The sequence below is a fragment of the Lupinus angustifolius genome, chromosome LG15 (assembly GCF_001865875.1).
Source record: "Lupinus angustifolius cultivar Tanjil chromosome LG15, LupAngTanjil_v1.0, whole genome shotgun sequence".
NCBI classification, from domain to species: Eukaryota; Viridiplantae; Streptophyta; class Magnoliopsida; order Fabales; family Fabaceae; genus Lupinus; species Lupinus angustifolius.
Window position 1 is genome coordinate 17413332 of NC_032023.1, and position 14202 is coordinate 17427533.

General features: G+C 30.2%; 1 protein-coding gene and 1 pseudogene across 1 annotated transcript; both read right to left on the reverse strand.

Moving 5' to 3' along the window:
* On the reverse strand, positions 1138-2134 carry LOC109327448 (transcriptional regulator GZF3-like). Its single transcript, XM_019560594.1, has one exon. It carries the CDS (start codon positions 2016-2018, stop codon positions 1356-1358), a length of 663 nt encoding a protein of 220 aa, XP_019416139.1. The 5' UTR covers positions 2019-2134; the 3' UTR covers positions 1138-1355.
* On the reverse strand, positions 7083-12599 carry LOC109327745 (annotated as a pseudogene).

The window sequence follows — 14202 nt, forward strand, 5'->3', positions numbered from 1 at the left end:
GGTTTATTGGCATAACCTTAATTGTTGAACTTCTTGTTTTATATCTCTCACTATAATTTACTGCAGTATATTGAATAGGACTGTACTAGCAATGGCATCTCATTTCTTTTTGGGTTGAAACTTTCAAAGCCAAGTAAACCAATTTTTAATGCAACTTACATATATTTGGTTCCTTTAACCATTGTCCCATGCTTAACATTCTCCTTTTTTTAACTTGCCTTTGGTTTTCTTCAATGTGACTACGATATTAAAAAATAGTGATGTTCTGTTGCAACAAGATGGAAGCACAGTTCCTGAATATTTACATATTCCTTTATTATAATTGAATTTTGTTGTACATTACATACTTTTGATACAATGTCTTGTTTACTTCCCTAATCATTGATTATATCCTTTCACTTTCACAAAGTGAAAATGCAGACTAAGTTTTAACCACCACGATTCAGCATGACCAGCCATTAATTCATATATTGCTGCACTCTAATTTCCCTCTGTTTTGGGCATATCTTGTGTGCTCCGGAGTCAACAAAAACGGCTGTCTTATCACTGACCCATATAACGTACCCAATAGTTTGCACCTTGTTACCAAATTATTATGTTATCCGTGTTGACCACTACAACACTTTGTTTCAGGAATGATATTTGCCTATTTTCCTGTTACCTTTTTGAGATAAACAAAAATTCAACAAAATACTCTTTTATGTTTTATGTTAACTAAACAAAGTGTGAATGACATGTAGTATTTGTGTGTGTGAAAATATCACCTTTTTTCTGCTTATTTTAATGTGTACGAGTAAATCTGTTTTGTTGTGTTTGTTTGAAATAAAAAAAAGATGAGATTTTGAAATTCTGAACTATTTAAAAGTCGAACTTCCCAGCTAAATTTTTCACCGTTTTCAAATGGAGAAAACAGCCAACAATTAATTTGTAACAAGCACAACCTTTGATTGCATCAGTGAAAACATCACATTTTTTTAATAATGAAAAAAGAAACACTATCAACAAGTATAACACTAATGTTATTCTGTGCAAATATTATTTTCATGAGCACAAAGCTCATCCATTTTGCTTATTTCTCATTACACCATGGTAAATAAACAACTAGCCTAGATCTTAGACAGTTTGACATTTTCATTAATATACAATTATAACCATCACATTATGCATCCCCTGCCATGTGAAATACTCCAAGAAATCAAGCAACACTTGGACATTGGAAACTGACAAAACTAGAAATAAAAAAAAATAGTATACATTATGTATGATCTGATATAAATAAAATACATTTTTTTTCTAATAAAAAATATACAATTCTGGATCTATCTCATCTGATCTTGATCCCAATCCCATCAAAATCAAACACTTGTAGGATGAAGAAAAATCCTTGGATGATGAATCTGTTGAACTTGTAGACTTTTGATTCCATGCCCACCTGATCTTCTCTGCCAAAGACTCCCTTCCTCCAACTTATTCACTGTCTTGATCACAGGTAAAGGAGGATCCATATTCTCAATGCTTATAGACCCAACATTCTCACCCCTACTATGATTTTTATGCACTCTTTGTTTTCTACTTCCACAGCTTGAGATGGTGGTAGAAGCAATAGTAGTTGTTGGTGTTGTTGTGCTCTTCAAGTTCTTTGAAGAAAACAGCTTTTTGAGGTTAGAGTATTTGACAATAGGAGAAGTAGAGGAAGAGGTTGGGGTACTGCTTTTAGAAGTGAGGCTGAGTCTGTGTGAGTTTGAGAACCCTATTCCTGATATCTTGTTGTTCCTCTTTACTTGACCCATGCAACTGATTCTTGGGGACAAAGGGTCATCACAAGAGGAACTTCCACTGCTTCTCCATCTTGGAAGAATCACATCTTTGGTTGGTGATCTTGAACATAGCAGTGGGAGGAATGTGCTTCTGTGATGGATATGAAGATTGTGATGGTAGTTCTTGTGATGGTGACTATAATGATGATGATGATGATTTTCATTGCCCATATGTTTCTTTATTGTTGAAGGATCCAACATTAGAGCTAGAATATAGAGAAAGAAAGTTGAGGATGGTTGAGAAGAGTGAAGTGGGAGTAAGAAGAGAACTCTTAAAAAGGGGTGTCAAAACAATTTGAGTAGGTCTTTTGGGTGTTGCTTGCTATGTGAGTTTCAGCTTATGATGAAATAAATATGTGCAAAGGTTATGTGTACTTATGTGACCCTTTTAGTGGGAGCATATTATCCTAACAAAATTATATCATCACATCTTTAACTAATTAAACTTCATAAAATACATAAAATTATTAGTTTCTATTTTTATATTTTTTTAATTAAATGATACTTTTCAATTGAGCACTAGTATAAAGTGAAACAAGAATGATAAATTATGTTCTCATTCCTTTTCTCACAAAAGATTCATGGACATTAAAATTTTGGACATGAATATAGTGTAACAATGTTTTTTTAATATATTTTAGTAAAACATGTATATAAAGAAAATAATATATATAATAGTGTCAAAATATGATGTGCAAATAATGGGTTGGTCTTGTTTTTATATCTACCATACACGTTATTAGTGATAGTACTCTTTTTACAAGAGCAAAGAAAAAGAAATAACAATTAACAAAAGACGACAAAATAGAATAGAAGAGGTCATTGCAAAGAAAGAGCATATGGAAGACTTCGTGCATGCCTCAAATGGAGTGGACTTGTATTTAATATAACATATTTACACGTTTCCTAATTTAATCTATATATCACATATTGGGTTTGTTTGTCATGTAATGGATTCTATATTTTTTATAATAATAATGTAGAAAATGTTAAACAATATAAAATCGAGTAACGCATAAAACTGGTATCATATACCATGTAATTATAAAGTACAAATCAAACATATATTGATTAGCTTTGTTTGGAAGTTAGCATGGATTAAGCTCTTCAACGTAAATTTATGTATGAAAAAGACTATTGATTCCAAATTTAGTTCCAATATGGGGAGGAAGATAATATTTTAAAATAAAAAAATAACTTAAATTTATAATGGTTTAAAGATTTTTTTTAACATGTGAAACAATTTTCATACAATATTAGACTCTCTTAACATGATTTCATTCCATTTTGCATCTTCTCTCTTTCCTCCTTGAAATCTTAATCCAAAGTTAAGGATAATGGTAAAGTACACATTATTATAGGAGTTAGGATTTTCTCTATTAATTGAGAGACAAACATTATAAAAATAAATAAAAATAATAATATAGTAAAAAAAATTTATCATTTTACATATAATGAAATTACACTTTTATAATAAAGAAAAACAAGTAGGTCTCCTTTAAATGTTCTTCTTTTAAGGTCCACTTTTGTGTACTAATTACTTAATGTTAATGGTGCTTATATTTGACTTGGAGTTGGAATGTAATGCCATATCGACATGCATAATATTAGTATGTTATTTAGCTGAGTATGTAATCTCAAATACTATATTATTATCAGCTTGGAAATATCAGTGCAATGAACCTAGGATAAGTACAATTTAGTTTAATATTTTTATCCCCCAATGGTCAAATGGCTCAATGCTAATATACCAACTATTTCGTGGAAAACACACGAACAATTTAAAATTACCTTAGCTAAAAACACTGTTTTATTAAGCATATTTATTATTAGTTTTTTTAACCTCCGTAAGATATTATTTTTGGTTTTGAAAAACTAATAACATAATACTTATACTTGAATACATCATTTTCATTAAAATTTATTCATGCATGGGTCCTTATTCCTAGTTCTAACGTTAAAAACCCATTTAATAGTTATACTTCTATGAACAACAATTAAAGATCCTCGTGTTTGTAACAAAGTTTCTGAAGTTTCTTTCAATGAGTCAAAGATAATAATATAAGTAATGGTAACACGAATTATGAGGAGAGACACGTTTCATAATAAGCCAATAATCCGGGGCGGCATTATTATAATTGTTGTGGTAACACATTTCATAACTATATTGATATTCAAAAAAATAATCTAACATTTCTGGATGGAGTTCCTTCCATGTGTAACTAAAGAGAGTTGTATCCTCTTCTTTTGTATAGATATCATTATATCAAATCATTTTTTATTTTATAAGAACTTTTCACTTATGCCAAAAAATTGACTCTATATTAAGTAATGGATTTATATGATTTGCATTATTATTATATTATTTTTTATACTATCAACTATTTCATTTTATTATATGTGTAAGGAGTTAATCATTTTCGAGGTATGTGATTATCCCTCCTAACCAGTATTGTTTAAAAAAAAACTATTAATCTCATCTTATTAGGGATTTAATAAAATACATATGATTCTTTACATAAAATATTTTTTTGATACTATTTTATATGAAATTTTGATAACACAATAAAAAAACTTGCATAATTTCCCACAAGATTAATGTTCCTTGTTGGTGCCACTGTCTTCAAAAATTGAAGTATAGACATGGGTAGTCCAAGAATGGGAATCCAGTTGGCGTGTTTTGTGGGTGTTGTGGACCCACCTGCCATGTCATGACATGCTCATAGGCTAAAAATACTCTACATTAATGGAGAGAAATATACTACAAAAATAAAAATATAATAAGATATTTTTATCATTTTAAATATAATAGAAAAACACTTTTATTATTAAAAATATAAGAAAAACAAGAATCTTTTTATTAATGAATGATTTAATCCTCCATTTGACCTATCCCAATTCCAAGTCGTCTTTTCTATTCTACTTTCACCACCAGCCACGCTTGTGATTTGGGACACAAATCACATGTCTTCATTCTTGTCCCATTTTCTTGTTCCGGTCCAATACAAAATTGACACTTTATTAAAAAAGAAAAATTTAAAAACTTAAAATAACATATGCGCATTACTTGGAAAAATTCTACTGGCTTAGAACACGAGGACACATTGATTTTGGGATATGTGATTCCATTATGGGACCCGCTCCTTTTTTCACTTGATTAAGATGGTCCCTTCTCTACACATCAAAATAAATTTTAAATCCTTAATTTAACATGATTCAAATGTTGCATATACCTTGTAATCATTACAATTAGGGTGTTTCAAACCTTTCATATTCACTTATATCTCTTTATTCACACAAAATTATGAAGCTCCCTTAAACCAAAAATAAAAAATATTATAGTATTCAAACATATTAAATAACTTAGACATGAACATTAGTGTTCAACGTTATGGGGTGCTATAAAAAAGTCCAGCATATGAAGAACGTCTCCAATGTCCAATGATAAATTTGGAACAAACTAAAAAGATCACATTTGACCTAAACCAAGAATATATATTGGCTTAATCTATTGATATGTTTGTCATTCCATGTGTCATAGACTTGTGATTCATCAGAAAAATATATTTAAGTTAAAATTTAATTATTAAGTATTTTTGGACAAATCATAAACTCATAACACATAGATTAGCACAAAGTGTAGAACAATAGAAAATATATTCAAAAAATAATTGAAAATCTAATACTGAGTTCCTCTCAAATCATTTAATATTATCTTTTTCCAGTCTTTTAGTTTCTTTTTTATTTCTTTGTACCAAAAATGATGATTAGTGTTACACTTGAAGAAAAGCAAACTAAAACCTAAACCTCACATGGGATGAAAATTGAGTGAGAAGTCGGTTGATGCATATATTTGCGGCTGACACGCCATCAATGTCTGCATATACTTTTCTATGCTGCCTTAATTTTGAGGACCGAGTTTGTTAAATTAAGAGTAAAAACTTATTTTATTTTTTAAAAATTTTGTATATGTTAAATTTAATTTCCTATTTATATGATCCTTATAAAAACTATTTTGACTCGATGTAGTTATCCATTCCTAAAACAATAGTAATATTTTATATTTTCTCTAGAAATTGTTAACATATCTGCAGCATGGCAGGGAATCATCTACAACATCACATACAAGAACTTTTACTTATTCACGACTCAGTTTAAAAAATTACATGACTAATTTGGTTAACGATAAAAGAATAAAAATCCGTAACATAAAAATTTAATATATTTTATGGAGAACATAATGTAATGGAGAGCTTAAAATTATTGAAGTTGGAGAGACATTTAGTTGCCATGTTTCCAAACCCTTTCTTATCTTATAGTATTTTTTTGGCAATGTCACCTTGCTCCCTCATAATATTTTTGCTTTGCATTATCATGGCCTTTTAACTTCGAAAAGAAGCAAGAGTATATAATTACTTCTCGAAGCAACTTTATCTGTTACCAATATACTGTCGGAATTGAGAAAATTGAAGGTGTAGAGTGAACTAAAACTAATAGATTTTTACTAATTGAAGAAAGAGAAACAATAAATAAATACTGAGTTCAAAGTTTGTATAAGATATAATAAAAAGGAACATTGTCCAAGGGAAACAGCCAGAAAAAATAATCAACAATTATTTGACAAAGTGCAATATAAAGTAAAACAGGCACGTATCATACTAGTGAAAGTGGATCTACTTGTAAAGAACTAAACATAGCTATTGCTAAAGGTTATTGTCTTCAAAGAAGAGGAAATGCATGTGTAATTAAACATATTTTATAATTTATAGATTACTATTCAGTTTCACATGAATTGTCCATTTCCCAACAAATTATTGATTTAGTAGTGTAAAGTCATATTAGATCATCAAGATGACCAACAAGTCAAAGGTTCAATTACTATATGAATAACACTCGTTGGGAGGAACAATTTGTTACGATATATATTTTTCTAAGCTATTTTCATGACATGGTGAGCAAGATTCAGCATACCTCTTTCAATTTTCCAATCATGATCCCTTATCTTTAAACATGGAAAATAAACTAGTCATGGAAAGTTAGAACTGGACATGTATCATGTTCCTTCGCTCATAGGTTATTCTATTTTCTCCCTTTTCTATGCATATAGATATTGATTGGAAATTGAGGTAGATCTAATTGGTGCAATCTCCAAATTTCATTTGAGGTTCTTTGTTCATGCAAGATAGTAGTACTTTAACTTACTCCGATAATGTACAAATACAAATACAATGTTTCGGACATGGCTAAGACACAACTTGTCCCCCTCTAGATATCACTTTTCTTGGTCCAATGCATTGTTGCAAATTAGCCAAGATTGCAATATAGTATAAGCGTTCCATAATAGAGAAAAATGGTAAAACTTAATAGCTCAGAGTCATCAAATGAACATTACTGCCACTGTGATATAAACAAGCTAACATACATCTCCATAAACCAATATTCACCACATGCAGGGATAACCAAACTAAACTAGATTTGCATCTTCACACTAAACTAGATTTGCATCCTCACATTCTTTTTTATCCGACACAAAGAGGAAAGCAAAATTTCTAACTTGACAAGATTTGCACTAGAGTTCTAAAATCTATTCAATATGTTACAGAGGGCGCAGTACTCATGGTATTGCCATCATTTCACAAAAGGAAAGTTAGGGGCTAAGGCTGCAACCACGACGAAAATATAAACTAAATATGAAATAGTGAGAAAAAAATGAGGGGTATATGATGAAGAAACATACGCTACTGTGGCTAGTTACAATTAGTTGGAGGATTCTATGTTAGCACCGCCATCTGGTGCAACCACCTCGTCCTGTGGCAGATCAGATTTCATTTTTTTCTCCTCAAGAAGTGAAACATTATCTGAACTATCTTCTATTGTATCAGTTGATCCTTCTGATTTATTATTGACAGTTACAGGTCCACCATCTGAAGATTCTACTGTGGTTTCAGCCTTGTCTTCGGTTCTGTTTCGTGGAGAGACACCTAACCCCTTTGAAAGACATGCATACTTGAAAACAAGTTGTTTGTAATTATTTAGAAGGTCTTCAATATCTTCTACTGTTAGCTCATCTGCACTAGCAAACAAATATGGATACTCCCTGAAAACTTCATTCACCTTATCATCCTTTAAAAGCATACTTGCCCCTTTATTCTCCAAATCCGAGAAGGAAGGAACTTCTGTGATCAATAACTCATTCACAGAAGTCACATTCTTAATTTGGGATTTTGCAGCAGATGATGAATTTTGTAATGCAGAGTCCTTACTATCATTCAAAGCTTTATTTCTGTGATTAGTAGGTTCTGAGCTTGGGTGGTGTCCATGATTTGGATAAGGTGAAGTAGGATCTTGCGTATCAACAGAAAGCCCTGAAAGAAAGGCACGAGCAGATTCCATGTTTCTCTCGAACTCAGTTTCATCCATTGAAATGGCGTTTGCATCGATGTTTGAGATGAAGAATTCAGCAGATAACATGTTCGTAAAATAATATGCTGCTTCCCCAAGCAATGAGATTGATGCCTAAACCTTTGTATGTACATCAGATTTGAGTGCAGTTGTGGAGGGTTTGCCTGTATAGTATCATTAGGAAAAAAAACAAAAAATTGTTTAACCTTAAAGTGAAGTATGTCATCGCACCTAGTAAGAGAGTTTATGAGAATATTAGGTCTTTCTCATTAATCTGTTTCGCCAATTTCTGGTAACATGTATAACTAAGGAATCTTATCCCTCAAGAGTCAAAGATATGTACTAACATAACATACAGCTGTACTTCAAATCTGACAGCAGTTTATATCAATTGCCTAGTTTCATTATTCTCTAATCTTCAATTTTGAAAAATTAAAATTAAACAACTGCGATGCATAACATTTTGAAAGATAAGGTCATATAACTTAGGACCATAAGCAGTTGAAAGGACTAAGTTCTGCAAAACAAAAATAATGCAGCCAACACTTAAAAAGAAGGACATGAATATGTATGGGCAATATGTTCAATTGGTCATGCCATGATGAATCGACCAGCATATACAACATTATATTTTACCACACATTAGATATTGTCTTGTAAAATAAGCCAGAAGTGCCCTTAGATAACTTTTTCTCATATAATTAGGAGATTTATTTCGGTTATCAAAGTTCATATAGTGAAAAAAAACTAAGCAATATGGCATAAAACAAAAGGAATACTAAACATAAAAGAGCACATGGTCATACCCATAATTTTTTAAGAAGTGCAGGAAGTAACGACACCATGCTTTAAAAACCAATTGACTTATGCTAAAAAATATGCATGTATATATTTGTGTATGAATGTTGAAATTACCTTTATGGTAACATAAATTAGCACAGGAAGAAATTCATTAGCTCCTGGAGAATTCTCATCGGAAGTTACAGAAGCATTCAGCAGCAAATTACCAATAACCTTGCAACAATTCAAGATACAGATAAGTTTGTCTCTGGGTGCCTTGTACATGTTGATCTTCTGTAGTTCTTTCCGTGCAAGCTGCCACAATAAGAATAACACAGCAAATATGAGATTTAAAGGAAGCAGAAATGTATACAGAAAATCATGACCAAGTAAAAATTGTAATTTGCCAAAACTTTAGTATAAGCAAAAGTTAAGAAAAATTCTTCCAATGTCTCTGCCTGCAATTAACAAATTCAGTATTTACAAACTAATATAGTGACTATTGAGAGCACAAGGACATATCAAATAGAAAACTTGATTCTTAAGAAAAGCCTGTCCATCAAACTTTATAACAAACCCAAGAACCATCCATCTAAAATCATTGAAATCCAACATGTGACATACCAAATAACCACTCAATCTAAAGGCACCAAAAACTTTAGAGTTGCCATAAAAACCATACTACAAGAGACATGAGCATTTAATGTTGATACTGTAACAATGTTGGTTGTCAATTCAAAAATTCATTGAACATAATTACATTTGTTGCCCCTTTTTAAGTGATAAAACATGGGCGTGACTTTAGCTGACCTAACTGTATAACGACATCCAAATAAAAATAGTTTTGAATGTTAGTTATATACCCACCAACCATGATGTTTCATTCTGAAAAGCTGGCTTGATATCCAAATTTTCTGGTCGAATAAACTGTTGAAGCAAGGCCATCTTCTCAGAAAGTTTATCATCGAGTTTTACATCATCTGGAACTGAAGCAAATACACGGGATAATAACTTCGTCGTGACATACTTCTCAAGCCCCTGTATATGACCAAAACCAAAAGGTAAGGAGATCAACCAATATAAGAAGCATCATAGTATCAGCAAATTCTATCAGAGTAGACCTTAGAACATTGTTTTCTATAAGTAATAGAGTATATATATGCATGGCTAATATTTATTTCCCAAGTAGATAGAGTTCATGTCGAATTCCTTGAAAAAAAGCACGAACTATGACACTTAACTAGATAGAATTCAGGAAATGTGACATTGGTTAACAAAATCAAAAGTATGAAGCGTGGAAAAAGGAGATTAGAGTTAAAAAGGGACTAACCTCGCCGCACTTTTGAGTTCGTCTTCAGAGGAGCCAGCCCAAAGTGGATGAGCCCTGAAAGCTGCTTGCATATTGGAAAAGAAGTCTTGAATTGAGGCACTGTCTCTCTCTGGATCAGCAGCATTATTTGAAAATGATACTATAAAACTGCAACACACATCAAAACATCATTCATTTCACTCCATTCTTATAATTTATCAGTATCTCACTCTCAAACAGAATTTCCTATATCATAATTAATGAATGAATTAATAGGTATACATATCAACAATGTTTTAAATTCGGATCTGTTCTTGCTGGTGGATATGTGAGTCGCAAAAACTGTATCACAAACACAATTAGAGCTCATGGACCACAAATACCCGCAATTGTCAGAAACATCACAGTTTTTTGGAAGTTTCATAAACCGCTGCAGAAATTGAAATCTTATCTAAATTATAAATAATGGATAATGTATCATGTTTTTTCAAATTAGTAAATGATGATTAAATATGAATAATTAATAGTACACGAGGAGTGTATAAAACACATAGAAATTCAGTGTGCACAGTTTTTATCTTAAAACTTTGGCATTGAGTTGTTAACTAACTAAACCTATTTGTGACTAAAATCAAGGGGAAGTACCTTCACATTTTTTGGATACTCCTTTGCTATTGAAATTTATTAACACTCATATCTTCACCCATTTTTTTCTTTATATAGACTGAAATTAAAAATTAAAAGACATTTTCAGTCCAGAATAAAAATAGAAAACACAAAGGTAATGATAAATTTTAATTTAGAGTGATAATCTGATGTTATCTAAGAATATAAATTATCCGTAAAAATTATATCATATAACTAGTGATTTATTTTATAAATAAAATAATAAGTATAATATAGATAATTAACTAAATTCTCTCAATAATGATGATGTGATATGATCAAATAATAATTCAATAAAATTACTTTAACAATATTTACCTTTAGATCTTGTTTCTAGCCATTACTTTTCATTTAATTGAAAGGTTGTATGTATTTGGTGATGTTAAGTAATATATAAAATTACATGTACTATTTATGAGACAATTTTATTTTAGCTCAAAACATTTACAATATAATGAAATTAATTATTTTATATAGAGTTTTCTCCAAATATAAAAGTTGAGATTTGAAATTTGCTTAAGATTAAGTAAATATATATTTTCTAAATCAACCATTCATTGATTAAAGTGTAACATGTATTAATGTATGTGGATCTAAACTTTTAAATATTATCAATTAAAATTTATAAAACTATCAAAAAAAGCTAAATATTGTTGGTATATAATTGAGTTACTTAATTTTAATTTTCTATGAAAAATACTTTTTTATACATACAAAACTACCTTCATAACTGGGACCGCCTAGCATGGTAATAAAAAAGATATTTTGATGTTCAAATTTTGTATATGGCTATATGTAAGGAGAATAAGGAGGTAAGAGTATATGAGAGAATATTAGGAGTTGAATGATGGAATATGAGAAAAAAAGAAATTTTCTCAATTTAATTTTTTATTAAAAAAATAACTTGAATCGTATTGTTAAAAATTGATTCGTGTTACGTGTTCTAATCCCTATTCAGTATAGGCTCTCTACTAGGTAATGGAGATGCGAATTCCTATTTATAATAGAGTATTCTCTTGGTAGTTGCTTTTATATATTATGTCTTATCATCGCCCCATGGTAGAGGATGACACATGATCCGCATGGGAGAGGATGAGACATAGTTCACATAGTTTAGGGACAACAGAGTGGTAGACATATATTGCAAACTACTCTAGCTATATAAGTCAATAAGTGCGGTACTGTTATTCCACACTTTATGTCACTCCATGTCTCATGAGCATATGATTAGTTAGGAAAAATATATTTAAGTTAAAATTTAATTATTAAATATTTTTCTAGTTAATTATAAGTCTACGATACATGGTACATGGAGTGATACAAAGTGTGGGACAACATAAGTGTTCCAGTTTCATTCTTTATGATTTGATTATGAAAGATAATGTGGGGAAGTAGATTTTCACTAAGTTATTTATTTTCTTCTTATACTATGGACTTTTAAACCTTAAAATGGTCCAGAAATTCAAGATGAAACGTGATGATTATTTTTTTGTTAGACAATCGTTGAAGATCAGCAGGACCCAGATCCTGAGGCAAAAAACAATTCAGCTTCAACAGGAGGAATTGATATTAGCTGTGACTATTCTTCTGCAATTGCAGAAGTTAAACTAAAGCAATACCTTCATTTCGAAAACTGTTATCAAGCTCTAGTTTAGATAAGTGCTGAATCATGAAGAGAGAAGAAAAGTTGGCAAGATGAAAAGATTGTGTTAGTATATTTTGGTGACCCAATGTATGAGGTTGTTACTTAATAGAATCTAAAAATGATAAATTTATGTAACATTGCTGAAAAAAAACTGTTTATATAACTCGAATAGTGACGTCTTAGATACCGAACAACAACTTTACCTTGAGCTAAGGTCAAAATGACTAAACTCGATAAAACAATATTTATCATATCTTATTTGTCCCCAAACAGGAGAATAAAATATCCTATTCTAACATTTCACTTATGGATTTAATATGTATATACTGACAATATAAATGTTTTTACACTGTCAGTCAATCATCCACCATTGATTTATTAATCATCATTGATTCTCAAACAAAAATAATACAAATCAATGGTAGATGATGTGCTGATAGTGTAAAAAACTTTATACTATCGGTGCATATATTTTAAACTCTACTCTTATATCCCCAACTTTACAATGTTTTTGGCACCCAAACAGCTCCAACTTTAGAATGTTTTTGGCACCCAAACAGCTCATATGTTCTTTAACGAAATATAACTTTGGTTTGAATAACTCCTCGTGATCTCTTTTGTAAGAAAAATGCATGAATATCAATTCTTGATATATTTACCACCATGCGTTAAGCCATTCTCAAATGAATTATGAATAGCATAATCTCAAAATTTACCACTATCATAATAATTATTGAAAATTTTATAAAAACATCCTAACCTTCATGTCTTTATAAGTAGTTATTACTATATACTATTTTTTCTTAATTACAACTTAAATTTTAATTATTGGTGAAATTGGTTTTTGCATGAAGATAATTTTAAATTAAAACAATAAAAAATGAGAATAATGTATCTCCTCATATAAGGAGATAACTTATCTCCTCTAGCCAGTAAAAATGTGACATATGTGTTATTTTGTTTATTTTTAAAAATATTTTTATAGAAAATGATGAAACATGACACATGTCATGTTTCACTGGCAAGAGGAATTAATTTATCTCCTTATACAAGGAGATACTCCATTCCCATAAAAAATTCTAACTAGCGCATTTTTTTAATTCATATGTTAATTTTATATTGGTATATAAAATAATATTACTGTATTAATCACTTTTAGCTCTAAAATTTAATTATTCTTTTCTTAATCAATTTTGTATTATGATTGTGGTTTCCTTACACCGACTAACAACCATTAATGTTGCATAACTATTATTATAACTCTGATTGAAGTGAATTCCTTGTTATCTATAAATAGTTTCACAATATCTTTGTACAGGAACCAATTTATCAACTTATAAAATTTAAGGAAGAACTAAAATGAAAAAATAGTTTATAATGATTATTTAAAAAAGACATAAATTTTAGAGGGTTTTATGCACTATTCTCTTCTTACAATAATTAATATAATTTTTGTGGCATGTTTATTGCTTCGTTGTGGGAGATGCTTAGTGGCTATAGATTAGTGGACGATGGAGAATAAACTATGTTTTCTTGAATTATTTTCCTTGATATCATTAGTGATGCAATAATATATAAAAAAT

Coding starts and splice junctions, on each gene's coding strand:
- LOC109327448 (XM_019560594.1), bottom strand. CDS start 2,018: ATGTTGGATCCTTCAACAATAAAGAAACATATGGGCAATGAAAATCAT.